This window comes from Apaloderma vittatum, unplaced genomic scaffold (assembly GCF_000703405.1).
Source record: "Apaloderma vittatum isolate BGI_N311 unplaced genomic scaffold, ASM70340v1 scaffold4032, whole genome shotgun sequence".
In the NCBI taxonomy this organism is placed as follows: Eukaryota; Metazoa; Chordata; class Aves; order Trogoniformes; family Trogonidae; genus Apaloderma; species Apaloderma vittatum.
In genome coordinates this window covers 48514-73413 of record NW_009702929.1, presented here as the reverse complement: position 1 = coordinate 73413, position 24900 = coordinate 48514, and the positions used below count along the sequence as shown (strand labels likewise).

Genomic DNA, 24900 nt, shown 5'->3' with positions numbered 1-24900 from the left:
AGCAGGTGTAAAAAGCACTTTGTTTATAGAGACCCAGCTGGGGACAAAGACAACAGGTTGGGGACTTAGTTTTCTATCTAAATTGAAAGCTGAACTGGAAGTCTTTCAGTTGCCTTTCTAGTAACATTTCCACCTTTTTTTGGAAGAAGCACGGACAAGAGCTGAAGCCATGAGAGCAATGAGCTCCTTTCAACAGCCTCTCTGCGCACACTGCAGGGTCTCAGATTGCCCACACAAATCCTACTTTTTACTACGGTAAACAACCTTCTAATAGCTACTTCCGTGTTGCCGGGCTAAAAAGTAACTTCGGCAGAGCTGACATGCACTGCACACACCTCACTAGACCGTGACTAATGCCATCGCTGAGGTTTTGCTGTCCAGAAACTGAGTTTTAAATACTTCGGCTGATAAAAACCGACAAGGTTCTCATAAGTCTAATTTAAATATACTAGTTGCTCTGTTCATCTACGCTGACATTCAGAACCCTTGCTATAAAAACACCCATATCCACACTTTGCTTTGCTACGAAGAAATTTTTTATTTAGATGTCACCCAAAGGAGATGGACAAATAATAGTTGTAGTAAATGTACTGTATTTACAAACGTATTTCTGGGTTCTGAATGTCCCAAAGGAGAAATACACAGCATTTAAAAATCATTCCACTATTTCATACCAAAATAGAATAAATTCCATACTTCAGTTCACATGAAATACCAGAAAGTTTAATCGGTATTAAGTTCATTGTTCTGAAAATAAGAGAGAAAAACAAACGAGCTGCCTGTGACACAAAGAAAGCCTGATCCAGGCAGCACTGGTCAAAGAGCCCTGTACAACACAACGACATTCGGCAGCAGACAGCTGAATCAGAAATCAAGCAGAGAATACGGCAAAGAAAACAGGAAGAAATCAAGGCCCAGCTGAAATACAGGAAGACAGGAGAGCTCTACGGATGGTGAAGTTAGGTAGTGAGCAGTTGTTCATCCGAGAAAAGGTGCATCAGGTCTGGGCAGGAGATTCCACCTGAGATTTCTGCTCCATTTGAGCATCCACTTACCAGATAAACCCAAGAGACAAGCAGGGAGCAGCCCCGGTTGCCTTGCATGTAAAACTCTTCCAGCTATTTGAATAAAGGGATTCATTTTGTTAAGTTGGTCAAATGCTCAAAAGAAGACTTATCCAAAGCAACCCCTGAAAAATGACTTCACAAGCACAGTCTATGCTCTAGCAACACTGGCACAGAGCAAGGGATCTACAAAGCTCACTGTTTCCTGTCTCATACTCAGGACAGCACCTTCTCTAAGAGCTCCCTGCAATAAGCAGAAGCTCAACAGCCATCAGAACCGTCTAACAAGGTACAGGTATCAAGTCAACCCTTTGTGGCGTTCTATATTGAAAACACCGTGTAATGCCTTTTCACTGAAATGCTGACTGGTTAGCTCCTGTATGACCTACTTGGAGCGCCTTAGCTTGCTCTCCTGTAATGCAAAATTCTGCAGAAACGCACTACATAAGAATTCCACAATGCCTAGCAGCTACTTAGCCTCCAAATTATTCCCATCTCTGCTTGGAGGAAAGACCAAAGGGCTCTGCTTACTTTACCACACATGCTTGCTGCAACGTGAAAAGAATCTCAAAAACACAGAAATGAGGTGGTATTTATCTACTAAAGGATCATGGCTCACATGCCTTCCAAAGTAAACTACATCCATTATGGTGACTACAGTGAGCTGTTTCAATCTTGGACTTCATCACACCACAGCGACAGCTGTTTTTGTAGATTCCGTCCGCTGACAGTCAAGGGAAAACGGACCTAGATTCATTCCTAAGTAATGACAGAAGGCAATAAGCAAGTGCACAACTTTAAATTTATACTTCAGATTTGATTGTAAAGCATTAAGGTTGCATGTAACTAGGTTACGTCTCTCCTGCTAAAATCTATGCATAATTTATTTATATTACAAGCTAAACATCAGGAACTGTCAGGAGGAACCCTAACAGCTCCTTACTAGCACGAATTAAACGCTCTGCTCATCATATAAGCCCCAGGACAGCCATATGCTGTGATCCTGCACAGTATCAGTAAGCTAATTAAGAAACTGCCTTTGCTCACTCCTCTCTATTGTGTGGGGTTTTAATTTGAGTTAATTTTTTTTCCAGTCTGGGCTGGGCAGATAAGCTTCTCCCTTTTCCATGCTGCTTGATGCCTCCAAAGTGAAGATTCACAGGCAAATTTCTGTTTGGTTTTTATCTCCTTCTAAAACGACTCCTTCACTGGAAGTCCAGCTCAGAAGTACCTGTTGCACAACAGAACACTGACAATACCACGAGCTCCAGTTTCTGGAGCAGCAATCTCCCAGAGGCTGTACCCCATGTGAAATCAATACCACTGCACCAGCCTCCAAGCACAGTGGGTGGGCGGACAGAGACGCGGCAGCATCCGCCCTCCTCGACTCTGGCCGGGACAGGGAAGTGCCAGGCTTTGTAAGAAATCCTGCTCAAGCCTCCTGGTTAAACAAGTGCCCTACAAAACCAGATAAAAGGAATAGTTGAACTATGATAGAGGAGCCCCCTGATGAAAAGTCAAACAAATGACTTTGTCAAAGAATCCTTTTTGGACTGGGGGAGAAATGTAGCTGCTCGCAAGGAGGGCTCTCTACTAATGCTAGACTCCTAAAGCCAAAATTACTAATTTGCTGATGATAAAAAAAAAAAAAAAAAGAAAAAGAGGGAATAAAAGCTGGCACCTGAAATCTCACATTTATGTTATCTCCTCTGTCCTGCCATGCTTCAATAAGCAAAATTCCCCTGACACCAAGGACAGCTTGGCTGGCAGCACCGTAGCAGCATCACCTGAGCTTCAACTTCTGGTTCCAGGTCAAAGATCTGCAGTGAAGTGCCTTCCTACCTCAGTCACTTGGAGATGAAGGCCGCTTCAAGTATATCAGAGTGCCAGTAGTACAAATATTACGTGACTGTCACCACATACTATTATCATGTCTGCAGGATTTAAAAATGGATGGAGCTTGAAGGTAATTGACTTTGAAAGCTCTAATTCCCAAGCACTTTCCTTCAGAGAAAAGCCATACATTAATCATTAATAAGAAAGGAGAGCATAAGCACCTGGCTTTGGCAGCCTTTCCTCCTTTCTTTTCTCAAATTCAGCATGTAGAGACGGAAAGAAAAAACAAACACACCAGTATCACCAAGACACTCATACAGTTGTTTCCAGGGTGCAAAGAGAGGACTTTTCTCCTAAAACAAGACCACAGATTCTGTTGACAAAGCGTAACAGGAGCCTGCAGATACTTACACATCATTTCTCATCCTGGTGGAGTTTGTTTTCAGCTCTGAATCTACCGAGTCCTCATCTCATGTCTTGAAACATCATGTCTCAAACTTACTTTAAATCTTGGGTTTTGATTCCATGGGACCAAACTCTTAATTTGTACCTACAGGAAGTGCTTATTCCCAGTTGTTGTCTCTAGGATCAACCAAAAAATCCTTGAACTACTGGTATTTACCAGCTTCAGGGGAAGGGAAGGACGTGCCAATCCCATGTTAAAGACAGGAAAGTGAAGATTGGTGACTGAAGTTCAGATCCACTCCGGCATTCCGGAGCCTGAATCTCACCAACACCAGAAGGGTTATTAAAAACCAGGGCTATTAAAAACTAGAACACGAAAAGGTTTAGACCATTAATCTTGCCTATTATTATGTCAGAATAGTAGCAGAACAGCAATTAAACTCATAACTCTCAAGTCTCTTGTTACAGCACTTGTCACCAGGCTGTCCCTTCTCTTCTCAGGAGCTGATGTTGGACAAGCTGTTTTGGGCAATTTTGGTCTGAAGAATGCGTGTTTTCAGTGGAAGTCAAGTGGGTGCAGTTTGTTTGTGTTCCTACACCCACGGCCAGGTCTCTGAACCCTGAGGCTATTTGCGAATGCGAATTTCTATGTACTTGGAGAACTGACAAGAACTGCTGCAACTACAGATGGTACCCTGGAAAAGGAGCACTTTGCATCTGTTTGCTATGCAAATTAAGTCATTCGACATTTGTTGACAGCAGGTCAGTTTAGCACAGGAATCAGGCTAGAAAGTTGGCAATTTCGGAACTAAGTTGTACTCTGTCCTCTCAGAAGTGGAAAAATGCAAGGGAGAATTAAAAGTAATTAGGCAGAAAACAGCAATTAAGCCCAGAAAGAATGTAGTTTTTAAACCACTAAAATCCTTGCTGCTTCCAGAAAACTAGCAATCGCGGTAGGTACCTACACAGAAAACAAAAAAGAGCCTGGGACTGCAGCAGCACTCTCTGACCCACAGATGTGGCATTTTCCCTCTGGAGCAGAGAAGCAACTTTGCACAAACCCGGAGAGGCAGCGAAGGGCTCTGGCACTGCCCGGGTGCGGTCACAGGAGCTTTCGCTCCACCCGTCGCACAAGCAATTCACCTCCTTCTCTGCTCCTAAAGCATCTCCAGGTCTGGGTCAAAGTCGCTGGAAGGATCATGAAATGGCCTTGATAAGATGCATCAAATCATCACATTATTTAAACTGGAGGAGGATACAATTTAAAACTGAATACTTCTGGATTGCAAATCCCAGTAAGGATTTACGGGTTTAGAGAGAGGAAAAAAAAAAAAAGAAAAAAAAAGACCTTAACTAGAAGAGACATTCTCCACATACCTAAAAGAATAAAATCCAGTGTGAAGACATGAAACTTGTACTCTAAACAAAATAAGGAAATATCTGTGCATATTTAACGATCATCTTAGAAAACCTCTTCTGTAACTTCTTCAGTCCTACTCTTCCATAACCAAAAAAATCCACTTAATTTCAATAAATCAGTTTTTGCTTTGTTTTTTTTACTGTTCCTTTTCAGATTTCCACAATATCCATTTCTCTGAGCAGGTTTAACAGAATGTAAGATTAAAGTGACATTATAAAATTACATCCAACGTAGCACCCTTGATCATTTTAAGTAGTAAAATTATTAACAGTTATTGCAGATCCATTCACCATATTGGTTCTACCCCTAGAAACAACATAGAGTTATGTAAGAAGAAAGATCTTTTTCCTGATCTCAGGGCCAGGATGGAGACAAAATTATCATCACCTGCAACAGTTTCTGAAAACTTCGGTGTTTCTTGATAAAGATTATAGAAAAAGCACGCAACAGACTTCATTATCAGATCATAGCCTGCAAATGGGCCGTGCTGCTAAGTCTTTACTTTGCAAAGGGGAATACAGGATTCACAAAGTACTTGTCTGAAGACAGTTTTTGACAAGTCAGGTGCAGAGTGGGATGGCAGAAAAAACCCACTTGGCATGGTCCCAATGGTATCAGGATTCAAAAATCCCTATGACGACCACAGCCATGGGAGAAGGCCTCACTTTAGCAGGAGCCCTTAAAATAAACCCTCATCTTCAAAGTCAATATAAACCTCAACCAGCTGCCTTTTTTTCCTTTGATTCTTACTGGCTCTGCATACATTGTCGAGTTAGCTATGGTAGTTCGGTATGAACATCACAGGTAATTCCAGAGTTATTTAACTCATGGCAAAAGAGATAGTATTTGAATGGCTTTCTTGATGATAACAAACTTTGCAGTTTCTCTGAACTCCAGCCTGTAAATGATCAGCTCCAATGTTACTCGGTATCATGCACAGGGCTTTCTCTAACAGCAGCTCAGATCCATTCCTGAGCAAAGTCCTTTGGCCGCACAGACTAACATCAACATCAAGCATCAAAGACGGGATTTTTGTTACTTCAGAAGTTGGGCAGAAATTAGGGCTACGCAAAGCCAATACGCTTTAACTTTGGGCAGAGGGCAAAAGAGTGCATGGATCATGCCTGTTACCTTGCAAAGTTAATTCCCCAGTAAAACAACTCTGGTGCAGGTACAGACGTCTGCTAAGGTATCAGCCCCAGTTACTGACGCCTAAAGCATCCTTCTATCCCACACGTACCTGCAGCACCACACTGGCTGTGCTGCTACCACCAGACGTTATTCCAACCTCAGGCGCAGGCAGGCCAAGTCAACTTTGCAGGACACAGTTCACCCGGCCCTACTCAGAGCCGGACATACACCAGCACCTGACACCCAAAGCAAAGAGGAAGACAACTTGCAAAATACACTCTCAGCTGTTCTGGAAGACAACGCAGAACACACCTGATGCTCGCTTCCAAAGGGGAGAAAGGAGGCTAGCACACCATCAAGATGACTAACCTTCCAAATAAATACCAAACTGGTAGACAGTTTGTAGGCTGCAACAGGCTCCATTCATGAAAATTGAATTTCCACGAGCAGCTACTGTGTCAACAAGAGAAGAGCAGGAAAGAGGTTTTTAAACCCTGATGTCTGTCAGACAGATGGCTGCAACAATTTATTCTCTGCTGCTGTTAACCAGCTCATCTTACTGGGGCTTTTAAGGATGAGCTGCAGAGAATTTCAACAAACCATGCAGAATTATTTCCAACAGTAGCAATTACTTTTGATATACCCATTTTTATCCCTAGATCTGGGAGTGCTCTACAAAAGGTACGTAGTATCACCAACAACATAACAAGGCGTACAATCAGCTGAGAGACAGCTCACATCTCGTCTACTCCTGTATCTTTGCCTGCTGTCCTGGGCCCACTTTATCTCACTGCAAGAAGCAAGGAGATACTAAGACAGTTCTTCCTCCTTGCTATGCAAGAGGTCGCCCTCTCCACGGCATGACAGAGACATGGACAAACTATTGTTTTCAGACAACCCTTCCCTGCTAACCTGCCATCACGCCTCCATTTACTTTCAACAACCACTTTCAAGTATGAAACCACCTTGCCCCACATCTGACTGAAGCTTCCAGTTTTCCACAAGGAAGCACACAGTCCCACGTGACTATGAGAGCAGAGACTATAGATGAAAAGACTGAAATACATTTCCCCTGCCAGCAGCCGTCACCATTCCCAGGCTGCTGCCCTGACATATTTGAAGTGCATGAGGACTGCTTTTAATTACCAAAGGTTTGAATTCTCTAACTTATCTCAGCACCACTATGCTCCATACCCTTCTTTATTAGTCTGAAGAATACAATGTCCAAAGTAGCACAAGCTTTTTCATGTTGTCTAAAACCAGTACTTTACTTTAAAATTTAAAAAAACCCAACCTAACAAACAATTAAGAAAAACAACCCGCAAAGCTATCCTGGAATGTTAAAGATCAAGTGGATCCACACACTAACAAAAATTTATGTTGTGGATTAAGTTAGTCTACTAATGATCAATTTGCTGTCTACACTTACTGGAGAATCTTGTATTTATTCAGATTATCCTTTTATCCCCCACCATGACTAATTTCCTCTTGTAGAACACCATTAGAAAATGAGACACTAGTAAGTAAAAACTTATGATGTCTGGAGCCTATTTACAGGACCTTAGTTTCCAGTGGGACTACAAATCATGTCAGTAATGGGCCCTTTCAGAACACTCTTCCTTACTTTCTTCATTTGTGAAGCTACTCAGGGGAACAATTACTGCAGCTGAGACACCACAAGCCCAGGAAACAGAAATGAACCAACTTCTGAAGATGCACGAATCTGCAGAAATCTGATGGAAGTATACTTCAGAGCAACAGAAGGTACAACACCAAATCTTTATTAATTTTGTTCAAACTAATTGACTTTATCATAAAGGTGAAGAATCTTAACAGACTATCTCCACTACTTTATCATGAGGAAAAGCAAAATTAAAGACTGAACTTTGGTTCTGCAGGTTTTTTGACTGCATTAGGACTCCTCCTGACCCCAGCTTCTAGCATCTGTTGTTCTACCCTCAAAGTGGTCTCAGAAATGCAAATACAATTTCTAACCAGAAGAGACTCTTTTGTAAGGGAATGTTAGAAATAAGTTCCTAAATGGTCAGTAGCTCAGGTTCTTGACTAATTTCCCATAGGTCCTTCATCACTATAGCTTAAAATAGGATTTTGTCCATTGAAGTGTTTGTGGCTAAAACTGAATCCATGTTTCAGGCGCAGTGTAATTCCATGAAACTAGTTTTCCAGCATCTGTAAAAAAGATGCCTTTTGATAGGAGAACACTTAAAACCAAAAATGGAGTTGTCTGAAAACACACTTTACGAATAAATAAAACCCACTCTACATCAAGGGAAGCAGAGAAGGTACTCAAAATTTGAAGAGCCCACTGATCACAGTACAACAGAGAAAGCGGGATTCTCAGTACCTGCAGCAAAATGTGCTTTGCAAAATGCTTTTTTCATCCTTAGTTTCACAGTTAACCTTACCTGAATCACTCTTCATCCTCTTTTATACCACCCTATATAGATCCACTCCCCTAACCTGGATAAATGATCTACTCTTCATACTGACCTCACTAGACAGAGCTACATTTACAAGTCCTACAACAACAGAGTCCGTGGCAGGCAAATCCCTCCAAGCATTACTACTGGCACCGCTGAAATGGGTCATCTCTGCAAAACTGGAAGATATATGGTACTTTTATTGCAAATCAAAATCATTTTAACAAAATCCTAAAACACAGGACGCAGTGAACAGATTTACACTGCGCAGTTATGCCTCACCGTAAGCAACCAGAAGTGTTCTTGAAGACAGTTGTCCACTCAGCATCGCGAGGTTTAGAGTCCTCATTCGGCTCGCTCTCCCAACCCGAATGGGGTATGATCACCTCATTGGTAAGCGTCTGCAGACCGTGGTTGATGATGACCATCTTCAGGGGCTCATAGGAGGACAAGTTCCACAGGGTGCCTGCAGGAGAAACAATATTTAATAAATAACAAGAGAATAATAATTATTACAAACCTCTAGATTAAATAGAATCACTAGATTCAAACAGAACTGGTAAGAAGGTTAAATCATAAAACTAACTAGGAAGGTGAAACCACGTGATGAGGCATCAGACTAGCACAGAGCTTAGGGAAAATCCCACAGTTGCCGCAACAGAAATTTTTCAAAATGCATGGAAGCACTTTTATAAGACATGGAAATTGTTGAAGTCACCAAGACCTATGACACAGTACATAAATGTGATGTGTATTTGAGATTAATAGGATTTTTCTGCTATACATAAAATTTGTTACACTTTCAAGTCTTCCTGTGCCTCAGAGAGTAAAAATTGGTCCAGTGCAGCAGACAAATATATTGAGCATGTCTTAAAAACAGGGATGAATTTATGGAAGATCATTGATCTTATGCTTATCCTCTGCATAAGATACTATTTCATTCAAGACTCTCCTCTACTATTTACTTTCACATTTTGCCAACATAGGCAACATCTGTGTTCAAACCACCTCGTGCCACAAGCACGTGATTCCTTGAAGAAGTTGAGAGCCAAGATCCATTCACTTCAGAGAGGATTTCTGCATTAGCCCAGCCTGGTGACATTTGAGAACTAGGAGGCAGAGTACTTGGGGGGAGCCAGATGCACACTTTTGATCTCCAAGGAAAAGCATGAAAACTAGCAAAATTTCAGAGACCAAATGGAAACGCCAGGTTCCCCAGGACACACAGGAAATCTTTCCTAAGTGGATACAATAATAACCCGAGGCTCCATGTGTTACTACTATTATGAATTTTTGCACATTACAGTGCAAATTGTAGAGACTTGCCTCTTACTACAAGATGTTTAAAGCAAAACGCAAAAGAAAAACAAAAGGAGTAACTTTTTGTTTCAGTCCCTTTCAATCACTCCAATCTCCAAACTGCATGATTTTCAAACTTTAAAACTGACCGGAAAGAGATTCTGGGTCTGTGACTTTTGTCACACAGACACACGGACTTGCTGGGCGCCGTCAGCCCAAGGGACACACGCCGCGGGGAGGGAGCCGGAGGACAGCCAGAGCCACCCGCTCCCTCCGAAGGCGCCAGGGCCGCTATCTCGTGGGAACCCACCTCACACTCAGCCTGTCGCTGCTCCGAGTCAGAGCTGTCAAACGCCAAATGTCCCATTCTGATATCAGAGTATTTACCCATCTAGGGTCACGACGGGTACCACGTCCAGACTGGAATTTTATCTCCACTTGAGTAGTGACTGGCACTTAAATGACAACCTCAGCAGCTGACGATTAACAGAGCCTCAGACGTCAAATGCTACGGTGTCTCCGATGCAAAGTGATCTTTACAAAATCCAGGCATAGGAGAGCATATTAATTAATAAAGAAACTCTGAGGCAGACAACGCTGAGGCAGAATCAACGCCCGTTAATGTTTCTTCCTGCCTCTTTCTAAAACCACACAAAAACTACTGCTTCTTTTGGCCTGTTGCTCTTGCCATTCCTAGACAACACAATGTATGAGGCTTTTAGAATCTACTTTCTTAGCTTTCAAACAAGACTGTATAGGTGAAATATGAATTAATTTTCTCTTGGTATCTATTACAATAAATCATCCTTTGCCACTGCAAAACATCAAACAATGAACAATAAGAAAAAAAAAACCAAACCAAGCAGAAAATACTAATTGCTCCCACTTTGTTGTTCCTTCTCATAACAATATATATCATGTAAGAAACAAACACAAGTCAATATTTAGACTATAAAAACTGACATACAAGCTACCTGGAAGGTTTAGGTTTCACACTTTTTCACACTTAAGAGCTCTTTTCTTAAATGCACGTATTTCTTTTGCACCCGAAATGAAATTCTGCCCTTTCCCCTTTCCTGAAGGAGTGAGACAAAGCATCTGTACAGTGAAACCACAAAGGCAAATTTCACTGCTTGAACAGAATCAGGATGATATATATTTAAAAAGCCCAAAATACCTACACAATTTCCAAGAGCTCTGATATTACAGGGTTGTACAAAGGTTTTCCATCTTTTGCTTGTTCTAAGACTTAAAGCTTTCTGTGTAGATCTCAATACCTTCAACTCCAACGTACAAAATAAAATCATCATCTCCAAACTCCCTCTTCTCCTACGTTCTCAATCACCAGTAATTATTTCAGGAGACTAAATGCAACCAGGATTCCATATATTCTAACTGGATTGCAACACTGAAAGCAGCACTGACCTGTCAACCTAAAACCACTTAAATTTATAATATCCTCCTTGACAGTTTCATGAAGAGAACCAAAACAATCCCTCTGGTGAACAGTGTCTAGCAAAAGAAAATGCACAGTACTTAACAGAAAATTAGCCCAAGATAAGCAGGGATGAGGGAATCTTGTGGTTCCAAAGACAGAAAAAAAAAAAGTCAAATTCGAGGTTGACTTAATTGGGGAAATATTCCACAAGAAAGAACGCAGAAAATAAACAGTACAATGCTTTTTTTCTCATTTGAAATTACAAAACCAAGAGGTCTAAATGCCAGCATCCTTTCAGCTCTTGGGAAAACAAATTCCATGGAAAAGATACTGACAGTGATAGCCACAGAAAGTAAAAAAGAAAAACCAACCCAATATTTTCAGATCAGATGGTAGGTTTTAGCAGTGCAAAAGAAAATCTGAGTTCAAACAAACCAAAACAAAATGGAAATTTGACATCCATCTTTAAAAATCATTTACTTTCTCTATTAACACAACACACTAATGATCTAAAAAGCTAGAAACACTTTTTAAAATTCTAAGTTTAATCAATTCGAATGAATAGCACTCCAGAGAAATGAAGTCAATGACACAGCAGCAGCATGGGAATGAAGTTACCTGCATTTTCCACACCTCTCCCATGTTACAACTAGTTGCCTTTTTGACCACAGATTGCATGAATTTTAGGACTAGAGAAAGAAGATGAATTATTGCTTTTCAGAAGACCACAATCATGATCAGTCATGATTTCATTCACAAATATTCTTTGTAATATACTTACATATTTCTAACTACAACCCTTAGCTTTACTTCCAGCATGTTAGGCAGGGACAACAGCTACAGGTTTTTATTTCAAAAGTACCAAGTATTGTAAACATATATTTAAAATAGTATAAGCTATAAATATAGCTATATTATTTACATAATATTAAAAGTGATTATGGCCACAGCCATAATTTCCTAAATCTCCACCTGTGGAGATATTTCTGAAGAAATAGTTGCAGAATACATATACACCATTATCTTCTGAAATCCAAAGCAAATCTTTTCCTGCTGTGCTCACTTACTTGCAGAAATCCAACGTCACCAAGCCATTAGAAGAAGCTGTTGAACTCTTTATCTAGGGTTGCTACTGGATCATTTACCATTTGGAAAAACAAGGCGTTCTGCATTGCCTTCACCGAGGGCTTCTTGTTGCACGTTGGTCCTGTCTGTATTTTATCTGACAGTCTCATTTGTATCATTCTAGGTTTTGCAGACCGCAGATTTGCTTCTTCAAGTCAAGTACTGGTGAAAGTGAGAACCTCATAGAAGACACCATGAAAAGGAACCACATCTTCTGACAGAAGCCTTCTAACAGAAAATGAGCAGGCTCATACGCAATGAGAAAGTCCAAGCCAGCACGGTGCTTCACCGAGAAGTGTCTGATCAGCTGTCAGGGTCTTTGCGCACGGAAACACCCGGAAGGTGTCAATTCTGAGCAGGCTGATCAATCTGCAAGTTTCTTTTACAATATTAGATCAAAATATTTCCTCTGCAGAGCATTTTGAAGGCCAATCATTTTTCAATTGAAACCAGTTTAGGAACACAACAGCATTAGGGAAAATCAAGTTCTGCACCACTTAAAATCAGTGCAATGTTGTTAAACAAGAAAATTACTTTCACTGTTCTTACAAAGAACAAAATTATTCATTAAAGCTACCAACTTCTGATTGCTTTTCAAAGTATGTAATAGAATTTTGGTCTTACATATCTGACAGGAACATTTCCTCCACAAAAAAAGCTTATCACTCAAGATAAAACTTTTGCAGCTTTCCCAATCAGAACAGATTTAATTCCTTATCAGCTTAATCCTCATTTCTCTCCGTTTCTGAAGAAAACGATCCACTGAAAGTTCAGCAATACAGTTCCAAGACCAAAAAGGGATGCAAAGAAGAATTCTGCAGAATATTTCTCATAACTCTACTCATGCTTTACCTACTGACATTTAAATCAAGCTTTTCTCAGTGCAAGAGATGGAAGACGTTTTGTAACTCCATATTGTATAATGAAAAGTGATATCTGTGGTATTTTTGAATGTATCTTGAATTTTGAGGATATTTTTACATGCCTCATGTATCTGTCTCACCTTGAGGGACAGCATGTTTTAGAGCCGTTTGCAGATAAGAACATCCAGTAAAACAGAGACGGTATTAACCTAGAGAATTTGCAAATTCTGCTAGAACCCTGAAAGAAAAAGGCTACAGACTTGCTTCACCTGGCAGCAGTGCCGTACCGCTGTACTCAGCCTGCTTCCAAAACGGCACATCAATACGTTTGTCTGACTTGCATTCTCCAAAACCTACATTCTAGGCAGCAGTCAAATGAACAGACACATCAGCCACATCCGATTCCTGCCGGACGCTCCCCGGCCACTGCATCGACCTCCTGCGTGCCTTTACCAGCCTGCTGTGGCTTTTTTCCCACTCCACTAACCACTGCCCAGAGCCAGCAGGCCAGCCCGATGCACACTGTGCGGGACAGCGGTGACGCCTGGGTCCGATCACCAAGTACATGAAAGGCCACGGAACTGCATTAAAGCCAAGGACTGACTCTCCAACTAGATGAGAATGACGCTCTCTGTTGCCAGAAAGCACCAGCGCCAGCTGCAAATAATGTGTCTCATTGTACGCTCTTGTCCTGCAGGCAGGCAGTGCCCCACATCCAGAGAAGCAAAACTTCTAACATCAGCAGTGCTCTTGAATTCAGACATATGAATCACTTAAATTTCTTTCAATTACTTAAATCTCTTCGCAAAGTAGGATTATTTTATCAATTGTCCACATCTGGGATGACCAACTGATGTTGCTACTGACCTTTCAAAAAGCAGCCAGTACTGAGTCAGATAAATACTAAACCACAGAGAAGCTGATGTGTCATACCAGCCTTGAATTTGCAGCCTGTTAAAAGAAATAATAAACAGGCAAACACCGCATGCTGTTGACTTGTCTCTTTCTTTTTTTTGTTTCATTGCTGAGTAAGTCCCCAGAGATTTCACTCCAGACAGAAAGAAAAACTTCCACAGAAAAGGCAGACTTTGATTTATCACCAGGGAAAAGTACCTGGATAGGAAGTCAAGATTTCTACTGCAAGAACATCAGAATTGTGTTCTGAATTTTTGAGGCTGCAAAACACAGTCCTTTTGTAGCAGCCCTGGCTGAATGCTCCCTTTGCACTTCAGGCTGGCTCTTGTTTCTCTCTGCTGCCTTTGGGAGTTCAGTTTTCAAACGGACAATTCCACATTATCAGCTGAGGCTCTGAGCACTGACTGCAAGTACCCCAGCACCGCTCTCAGAGGCATTGCTGGAATATTCTTCCATATCGACGCTTGAATGTCGCACACTGGATCTGGTGATACCATTTTAGAAGTGGAATGAAGTTATTCCTGGTTAGGTGGAGATTAAATGCACGTCATCTGTTGCTGGACATCTGCTTAGGTTAATGCCCTCAGTATTCCTAGTGTATCTCAGTAAGGGGAAATAAAGAGCTTTAGATAGAAAAACTCAAAGTGAAATAAAAATATGACGTTTAATTAGGAGCTATATTGTCAAATAAAATGCATTTGAAGTGTAAAACTTATTAATCAACTGGAAATCAGAGAAACTGCCATTTAGGGTGAAAAGGGAAAACAGATAGTTTGGTTTTGCCATCTCAAAAGTGACTTAGCATTATATTCCTTCAGAGTAAATTACAGACTGGTTTCCCCTTTCTTGAATCTAAAGAAATATATTTATTCCTTCTCAACACTCCAGGAATGAGTTTTAAGTAAACTAGAATAGTAGATAAAAATTTTTTTTTTAATAAAGAATCTTAAGTCAGCCATCATACTAAATGACTGCAACAAATGGAATATAAATACTCCCTACAGAGCTTCCCTGTTAAGAGACAAAGCACAGACAGCAATCAAAGCAAGACCAACATGTGCTCCTTAGAGGTCCTCTGACAAAACCGAGAGCTCTCCTTTACCAGCTCACAGGAAAACGACTGGAAAAAAATCCCTGCTACACTGTGTACTTAGACCTGGTTTGCTAAATATTCTATAATGGCAGGGGAAGAACAGTTGGAACACCCAAGGCCACTGTTCACCTCAGAGAATTATTATTACCAGTAAAAACTTGGAGAGCTGCTATAATTTTTGGAGGCAATTTCATAATTATAAAGTTTACTTCTAATGATTTAATCCACATTTGCAATAGCGTCTGCCTGGAGAATCCAGTGCTGGTAAGACAGCTAAACAGTTTCAGCCCTGGAACCATTTTTGCACTTATAAAACTTTCTGAAAAATTCCCTTCTGGCACTGAAATTCACTGTAACTGCCCCCTTCTGCATCTAAACATCCTCCGCCGCTTCTCGGAATAGAAAGGGGAATCCATTTCACTTCTCATGAGTTATGGGAGACTGAAGAGCAACATATTTCTCCTTAGTTTAAGATCTGACATACTCTTCCACCCTATTTCACTTAATGGCTGAACTTTGAGATTTGGCACATGCTTTATTATTCTTTTTGGACAACGTCCAAGACTAAGTTCAAATAAAAAATAAGTTGAATAACAAAGTTATAAGTAATCGAAAAGTCCCTGCAAAGCGTACACAAACTCAGTAACTTCAAAGTGTAATTTTCCCTTTTTGTATTACTGCAACAGACAAACCCCATGTACAGAGCATCTAAACGACAGACGGTACACTCCTTAAAATCTGAATTCTCCAGCCTAGAAGTGATGCAACTTTATACACTGCCCCGGAGCCTCCATAACAAGGACTGGAAGGGCTCCTGAGGAGCCTGGCTGTTCTATCAACATGAAGTAGGGGGCACACGGCAGCAGTATTGTTTTTTAAGAGATTAACACGGAAAGTTTTAGATTAGCATATCTTACCTCACGATTATAACACGCTGAGGGCAAGCACACTACAAATTACCCGTCAGTAAAGTTGCTCTAACTCATTTAAGCCTCAGTAACTCAACCGCACGCAGTTGCATGCTACATCCAAGAAGCATCATCCATCTCTCAGCAGGCAGGGAAACCCGAGTGCGCTACGTACACAGACAATCTCCATTTCCTCCTGAAGGGCACGTTTGCCTTAGGCTTTCTCATGCCACAAACACGGTGCAGCTAAAAAACAGCTGCAGCATGTGATCTAAATTCTCCTTCAACGCTCTTCTCTTCACACGTTCTTGTTGCTGAAGCTGAAAGGACTCCTCTAAAGAATAATCCATTAAAGAAACTACAGCCACTGACCTGTAATTAGCTCTCTGACTTCCATGTCATTTGTTTTTCGCAATAATCTTATCAATGCAGGGATCCCGTCACAGTTCTTTATAGCCACCTTGTTTTCATTATCCTTCCCGTAGGAGATGTTTCTGAGAGCCCCGCAGGCTTTCCGATGGACCTCTGGCTTTGGATGGTCAAGCAGGCCCACCAGGATAGGGATCCCTTTAAGGTGCCTCACATCCTTCTTGATTTTATCATTCTCGTAGCACAAGTGCTGCAGGTAGGCTGCGGCGTTCGACTTGACCGGATCGATGGGGTGACTGAGCATGGCGATGACTTCAGGGAGGTCAGGGTCTCTCCACCTGGGGTCTTTCCGAATGCTGTCAATGGAGGGGGAGCGCTTCCCCAGGCGGTCGATACTAGCCATGCTCCCTCTCTCCGGCTGTGCCAGCGGTGCTGCGTAGCCACCATGAAGGTAAGGTATCCTCTCTTCAACCATCTCTGTCTCGATGGGGTCATCGTAGCCCCTGTAAGAAGCAACAGTTCCAAGAGAAAGGTGAGGAGGGGGAGAAAGGCATATTTAGACACTCCCTACCTCTGAGTCAGTACGGAGATCGCAGCTCTGAGCAAACCTTTTAATATCACAAACATCATTGGGGCAAAAAATATGTACACTTCCAAATAATTTATTTGTAGCTACTTGAAAATCAACCGTAGCCGAGCACTAGGCAGAGCACAATAGTACGGTGTTTGTCTGGCTAGCAATGAAACAATGACAGCAACTGCAAGAGCTGGATTACATTTAGTAGGCAACATTAAGCTTCATTATTGCTGCTACTTCTGCAACAAACCAAAACTTTAGGCTTAAAGGCTAACCAAAACTTAAAGGCTTTCGAGGCCTGGGCAGATACCGTACTTCTCAGCAAGCCTAAGTAGTTCCTTACATTTCCATGTTAATGCTCATAAAAAATACACAACGATGTCAAAGATAGCAGAAAAGTTCTGAATCCAGGCATGTAATAAAAGTCTATCTTGTACAGAATCAGTTGGAATACAAGTAGGAGTTGGATGCTCAAGAGCCCTGGCTCCAACTTTTAGCACTCGAGTAATTTCCTGGAGATCCAAACCAAATTCAGTCCTCTGAGCTTCCCTCCCCAGATCAGCAACTAACCCAGATGTTAGATGCTCTAATGGCAATTTCCAGCACTGGAAGGAATGGCACCCATCCCGTGCCGTAATTCACTGTGCGCAGCTGAAATAGCTAACACACCTATTTACGTCCCGTTGGACTATTTCACACAAAAGGGGAAAGTTTAAAACACAGGTGAAAACATTTCTAACACATTCTCACACTACAAATGTCCATATTATTTTAAAAATATAATTAAATAAAACCATTACTTGGCAAATACTTCTTTTTTTTCTTTAACAATCACTGCTGCAACTATAATCTTTAACCTTCAGAAAAAAATCCTCTGCTCCAATCCCTTCCTCCAATACCTAAAGGCAGAACATTTCTGCCAGAGTTTTGGAAAGAAAGGCATTTAAAACTTCAGAATCTGTGAGATTCACAGCTATACATCACCCCTAATTCAAAGTGACACCTTTCACCCTCCCCTTTCTCTAATACTACTCTTAACAGACGTTACCATAAACTGACCTCTTATATACACATGTATGTTTTTTAAGCAGCAGCAGCTTTTTGCCTTAGTCACTATTGTGGTTTTCTCAGTCAAGCAAGTAGTTTTAATTGCTACAGAATCATTCTTAAAAACTTTCATTTTAAGCACTGACTGATGTTACTAAACCATTTCTGATGTCATGCTGAAGGAAGTATAGCCCATTAGAACCCCGAAAGAAAATGGAGCTTGCTGTTATCCTAAAGGGACTGCTAATTAAACCAGACTCCGGGGAGAAGAGCAACCGGAGGTGGAGACTGAACTTAGTCTTGTACAATTAATGCTTTTAATGTTAAAAAGCACCTCTACTGACTTTTAAGTTGCTTTAATTGCTGTTCTAAACCATAAACTGAATGAAAGAATAAAAATGGGCCAGTATCCAAAACTCAGAATCAATCTGAAGAAATCCTTTTATTGATGCAGTTATTTGTGAATGTATAATTCAGTACTTGCTCTACACAGTAATTTACAATGTCTGGACAGCTGGTGTATGATTTTGCTGGAGAACAAAGCTCCTTTCGTCACTCCCCGAAGAAAGCAAAAATACTGAAAAGAGTTACTTTTGTGCCTGCATGCAGGGCAGAAGCAGTAATAAAGCCCTTTAACTACTCCTTACACAAAATTATGTTTCTGCACACGCAAACTACAACAAAAATTAATTTCTCAAACACATCCTCGTGTTAAATTCTTAACGACTGCACAAAAGAAAATGAGCAGAAGATTAATTTCAGTAATTGCCCTCTGTAGAAGTGCTGCTCGCTTGAGTCGGTAACTCACAATTCGGCACCGAGCTGCCCAGACGATACCTGCACAGCACCTCGATTACACCTGCGCAATTAAGTTTCTCTGCCCTTCTCATCCATGAAAGTGCACAGAGATAACTATTGTCTTGGAACGCCATTTGTGTGCATTTTTACCACGACGCCTTCCAAACAGAACCACAGAGACAAGCCCATCTTCCTCACGCTGGATCCTCTCCCCTGGGGCACACAAAGCTCCTTGGCTTCATTACATTGGTCCAAAACGTAACTTCAGAGTTAGGACTTTAAACTGTCACGACAAAAGAGAGCACTACATAATTCTTGTACCACCAATACTAACTTTCTTTAATCACCAATCGCTAGTTATCAATTTTGAATGTTAACACCTGAGTAAACAGTCATTAAAAAAAGAAAAAAAAGATCACATCCCAACTTGCTACTTACTTTAAAAATGTCTTTTTGGAAAAAAAGGGGGTTTTCTTCCATTGTTTCGACACAAGCTACTGATGCACTGAAGACAGCGAGCAGGCTTTAATGATCTTTGCCTCTGATGAAATCCCCAGGACACAGAGCTGGGGCAGAACAGGACACAGGAAGATGCCGAGTGTTTCACGCTACAGGGAAGAGGCTGCGCTCCTGCACTGCGGACGGTGTCGGGTGAATCACGCTGGTGGTGGTGGGAAGGCAGCATCACTCGGAAGCCACCAGCCACTGCTCTGTGGTGAAGCAGTGATCACAGCACGTAGGGGTGGCCCCATCCCCACAGTCGAAGCAAAGCATCCCCAAGGAAATGGACCCTGAACCGTAAGTGGCTTTTAACAATGCTGGCATTTCCATACAGCCCCGCTCTCAGAGCAACCATTCACTTACAGCTCTGCTCCTGCCAACCTCTGTGGGACTGTCTCCTCAGTGAAAAACCAGGATTGCACGACCATTTTAGTCCCGGACAGCTACTCTGAAACAAGACGGCGCCTCTCGAGTATACCTAGAGAAAGGATGGGCACAACAAATACTATTTCCGAAATAAGCCCATGCAGGTCAGACTCGGCACACTTCTGAAGGATGAAACGGTGTGAAGAGCCACTGGTTAACACACCAGGAACAAAACCCAGCGACTTGCCTTGGCAGCAAAGGTAACGCCTGGATACTTGACCCTTCAAGGCCCTGAATCTTCTAGAAACTCAGAGATCCTGGTGTGAACTTAAAGAGCTGTACAAGAAAGTTCAGCGAAGGCAAGTATCATACCGATTACAATCCACTTGACTAAATACAGTGATCAAGTCTAGAGAAAGTTAAAAAAAAAAAAGGAAAAAAGAAGTTAAAAACCCCCAGACAATCCATACTGCAATTAAAGGAAAAGAATCCTAAAATATTTCACAAGGGAAGCTCTAAATATCAGCTCTGCCATTGCTTAATAGCATGGAAGGGAAACAATTTACTAAACCCGATCTGCAAAGAAGCAAACGAACTGCCGAGGCAGCGTGACGCCGAGTGACCAGCAGGCCTTGGGCTGCCGCGGCAGGCAGGGACCCCTCTCTCTGCGACAGGACGGGCTGGGCCAGGTCAGCTCCCACCTCCCCTCCTCTAACAAACGGTTTGAGGCCAGAGAAGCGCAGACCGGGCAAAGAGCGAGGAAGTCAAAAGCCAGTACCTGTCAGGGAGTGAAACACACCCAGTGCTGGAAGACAAATCAGTAAAATCGGCAACACATTTACACAGAGAGAAAGTAAAGAAATTATCTTTCTGAGTCAGGCTGATGGGGGCTCAACATGTTTTTTTCACTTGCAGGGCAGCACAGCGGCTACCTTGGCATGGAAAGCCACTTGACACAGAAGGACTAACGAGAGCTTCGGCAGATACAATCATCTGTGCTCAGGAGGCCGAGAGCTCTTCACTCCCGAGACTGAAGAGCTCTGGTAGTATGCCAGAGTTGCTGACTACAAGCATCTTGCCTTCCATCTGTCTGTAGCAAGGCAAGCTGAGTTTTTCGGATGGTGTGGGTCTCACCAATCACCTGTCTCAGGGAATTGATCAAAACATATTCCAGCATAGATAAAAACTGCCAGAAAGCTTGTGGATACATCATCGTCCTTGTGATTTCAACATATGCACATCTGAGTAAACAGGTGAAGGGTTTACACATTTAATCCTCTACAATCTATACAAGTGTTACATCCACCACAGTTTGCAGCTGGGGTCTACTTAGGATAAGAGACCAGAAAGGCTTGGGATTTCGTGTAGGAAACTTCAGGTCAAACACAGGAGGAAATCTAAAAGCTTTGCAGAACAATGTCATACTTTTGCCAAACCCTGTGCCCCTGCAGGAAGATGCATAAGAAGATTCAAAACTGGACTGAATCTTCTGCTGAGCAAGACTGAGTTCTGGGCTATATATGGTTAAAACACCAAAATCCCCTTGACTCGAGCTGACTCAGGTCGCCGCCTGCCCCAGAAAACTCAGACATACAGCAGTCTTCTGCCACCAGATCAACAAATCACAATCAAATTCACTCTAAGGAGACACAAAAAAAACCCAAAAAACTTTTCCAAACTGACCGCAGTTCTTCCTTCACCCCATCCTGCCCAGGCATGTCCTGCTGCCCCAAACAAGAGAACAACCCAACGGTGCCTGTGTCCTGTGTCACACCTAGGGTCAGTCACTAAACCAGAGAGGTCTCCCTGCAGGGACGGGTCTCTCCCTGCCCCTGTGGGTGCTGCCGGGTGTGGGACACCACCCCTGCGATGGCTGCAGTCAGGCCACAAGTGCTGACTGGGAGTTTATCTACAAAAGTAAGTCTGTATACTCCAGACTGAAAAAAGACACCAGAAGTAGAATGGAACATGTATGCGCTACCAGCATGCTCACACTGTCCATACATAACAGAAGCAAGACAGACCTAGCATTATAGTTATTTCATCTAAAATCCAGCTCGTTTCCTGGTAATAATAACCCGGAACATGAAGTGGCCACCAAATATAATCTCAGTCTCTTAGATAAGGCTTCTGCCATGAAAAATTTAACAGCAGAAACTGTTTTGTTGTTGATTTAGTCAACGTTAAAAATCCTGACTAGTCTGGAATAGCAGTACTGGCAATGGCTGCCAGCAGGTTTTACAGCAAGAGAAGTTCCATGAACGCTAGTACAAGTGCAAACTGCAGTGATCCACTCTGGTCTGGAAAGAAATTACCAGTGAGGTACGAAATGAGAAGTTGAACAGAAGGTAATTTATAAAAATAAGAGGAATTATGACTTCCCATGTTTTTCCTGCTCATTTGTGTTAACCTCCATCTAATTATTAAAAAATACTCAAATAATAGAATGGATCTTTGTGAGTTAAAAATACTCAGTCCTCTCTGCTTCTCTTTTCAAAAGGACTGTATATAGAACACCCAGCAACACCACACGACTACATATTTTTAAAGACTGTAATAAAAAACCCCTCCTGATTTAGTAAGGCCAACCTACTAAATGAAGAAAAATAGAGCGTAAACACAAATAAAGATGCCTTCACAAGTAAATTCAAGTAATATTAAGCCAGTATTATACACCCCAAATGCCTTTCTCTTACCCCAATTTATTATGCAGTTTGACTTAAACCAAATCAGAATATATGCTGCAGAAAATAATATTAAGTGCCAGGTATTCTTCTTTCAGAAAAATAGTATCTCTTACAGCGGAGACTCGGTATAAAAGAAAACAAGAAACAAACTGAGCCACAAGCCCCAAAAAGCCAAAAGAGGGAATATCTGCCTTTGTGCATTTACCTGGATTTGTAGGTGTTTGTGAGGAGGCACATCTTCCCCAATTGAAAATGAAATATAAGCAGCTTAACCTGAGGCTGGTGACGACAAAAAGAAAGCACAACAGATCTCTATCTCCGTGATCAAGTGGAGCAGGCAAGGGATGGAAAGAACAATTTGCAATTGTAATCCCCTTGAGCAGGATCCCCTCCAGACAGAGCTGGGCTGCCCCTTTATCACACGGGGAGGGAGACTCCTACCCCTGGTTCAAATGAGAAACCTCCGTTCAGTCTTCTTGGACAGAACAGCAAGGATCCTGATTCTCCCTTTAAACTGTCAACAAATGAGGGCAGCACTACTGGGAAGAAAATGAGAGAATAACTGAAGTTTCCACAGCAAGTTAGCCAAGAGAAGCATTCTGCTCACAGCGCGATGAAAGCTCAAAGTTGGTGCGAGGCAGAAAAGCTTCTAGCAGTGTTGTTGTTATACCTACTCTACACATAGAAACTTTTTGAAATCAAATGCGCTATCAATTTATCATATTTGTTTAATAATTTTCACAAGGGATAACTTATTTTACAAAGCATAGAGTGGAATAATCAAGTAGTAATTACCCTCATGTAGTACAAAGCACTATTCGTAGTCTTTAGTTTCTTGCAGATGAGTAGCATATCTGAAATGCAGGTTTACTGAACTGTTCAAGTATTTCTTTGAAATGTCAAAAACTAACTACTAACGAAGAGGCTCTTGTACAATCTTCTTATGTTCTCGCCAGCTAAAGTTTGCTGCCACGATAAGGCTAATTACTTGTCAGTGTCCCTTGATCATATTAAATACAGAGAAAAACTCACAATGAAAGAAACGTAAAACAAGAATTGTGAATTGGTCCTATTCAAACTGCAAGGAACAATAAATCAAAGGGATGTTTAAAAGAAAACACACTAAACTTTAAAAATGCAAATAGATAGGTTATAAGCACACATTTAATTATTCATTGTGCATACAGTTTGAAAAATGTTAATAAAAACTTAAAAGTATTGCTGCCTGACTGTTTTTAAAGAGAACTGTAAACTTGCCTAGATGCAGAGGAGCACCAACTAAATTTGAGAGATTGATCAGTATTTTGACACCCACTGGCTGCAGGTATTCCCTTTAGCCCCAGAAAACACCTACCGAAGGCCTTCCCAAATCCCGCCGACATCTACTGCCCACACAGCGAAGCCTGCAGTCAGAAGCATTAGGCCTAAAGACCATCTACACACACACAGAGGCAGGTGGGCTCCAGACTCTATTTACAGGCCTTGGAAACTATTCTAAATGAAAAGGAAAATAATGAGAACTAAATTCATATCAAAACATGAATTGTGAGGATAAGACTTCATGAAGGCACACAGAGAAGTCTGCACACTGCTTGGAAAACAAAGTATAAAAGCTTTTCGGGTTCATTCTCAGAAGATGAATTAGCTGAGTACTAAGGCTCTTTTCCCAAGCTTGTTTATTATTTTCTCCAAATGCAAAGGCTGATAGCTGCAATCCCAGTATAAACAACAAATATCAGAAAACATGGCACAAAATAGAACATCCCCTGGAAAGGCGACTGATCCAGAAGCAATTTCTGACTGATTACTGCAGTCACATTAAGTGCAACACAGCTGCTCTTCTCTCCCCTTTACGCAGGCACAGGACAAAATAATGCTCTGGTCTGACAAAACACTGAAATACTTCAGCAAAGTAGCACAGCCTGGTCACACAGCTGAGGGTGCAGGGTCACAACAGGATCAGGAGCTGAGGCTGTCAAACACCTCACAAGGCAGCTTTTACCCCACCAGGCATCAGCTTGTCTGCAACCCCAGCCAGCTGTTCAAAGTGTTTGTTTGGCAGATGTGCCCGACTGTTCCAGAGCCATTCCATACCACCAAGCTCAAAAGAAGGATTTGTAATCTGGAAGACTTGTTCTAACAGGGACAATGCAACGCAGTCACAACACTTTTTCAGGAAGGGAGGGGAGGGGAAAGTAACTCAGCCCTCTTCTACGAGATCATCTCTCTTCCTAAATTCAGCCTGAACTAAGAAACCCAGAAACACCGTGAAAGGGTTCTGGAGCACTGCCTTCACTCCCTTCCATATTTCACATGTGTTTTGCAGTCATTTACGGACTAATGAAGTGATAGGTTCTACCTGTTTTTCTGTCAAGTAATTCCAGAACTTACCAGACCATTAACAGTTCAAATGTACATGTTCAAATAAGCAAAACAGCTGCAGATTGTAAAAAACAAATGGGTTTTACCTTCCTTTGTGAGGTCTTCCTCTCTCTGGCACACCTGCAGATGTCCTCCGGTTTACAGTGGAGTAATCAGGATCCAGTTCATACCCTTCATCATCTACTCCAAGGCTGCGGTTATCATCTTCCAGGCCATACGGCTCTGGCTGGAAGCG

At 41.8% G+C, this 24900-nt stretch overlaps 1 protein-coding gene across 2 annotated transcripts in view; it reads right to left on the bottom strand.

The window, feature by feature from the left end:
• Nucleotides 1-24900, bottom strand: part of ARVCF (armadillo repeat gene deleted in velocardiofacial syndrome) — an 88332-nt gene that overhangs the window by 53870 nt on the left and 9562 nt on the right. The window contains exons 3-5 of one of the 2 annotated variants that reach the window (XM_009864403.1): nt 24752-24891; nt 16311-16810; nt 8580-8763 (exon numbers count right to left, since the gene is read on the bottom strand). In XM_009864403.1, coding sequence (XP_009862705.1) covers nt 8580-8763; nt 16311-16810; nt 24752-24891 — 824 coding nt within the window. Of the gene's footprint in view, nt 1-8579; nt 8764-16310; nt 16811-24751 lie in introns of both variants that reach the window. The other variant, XM_009864404.1, reaches the window with a different exon arrangement.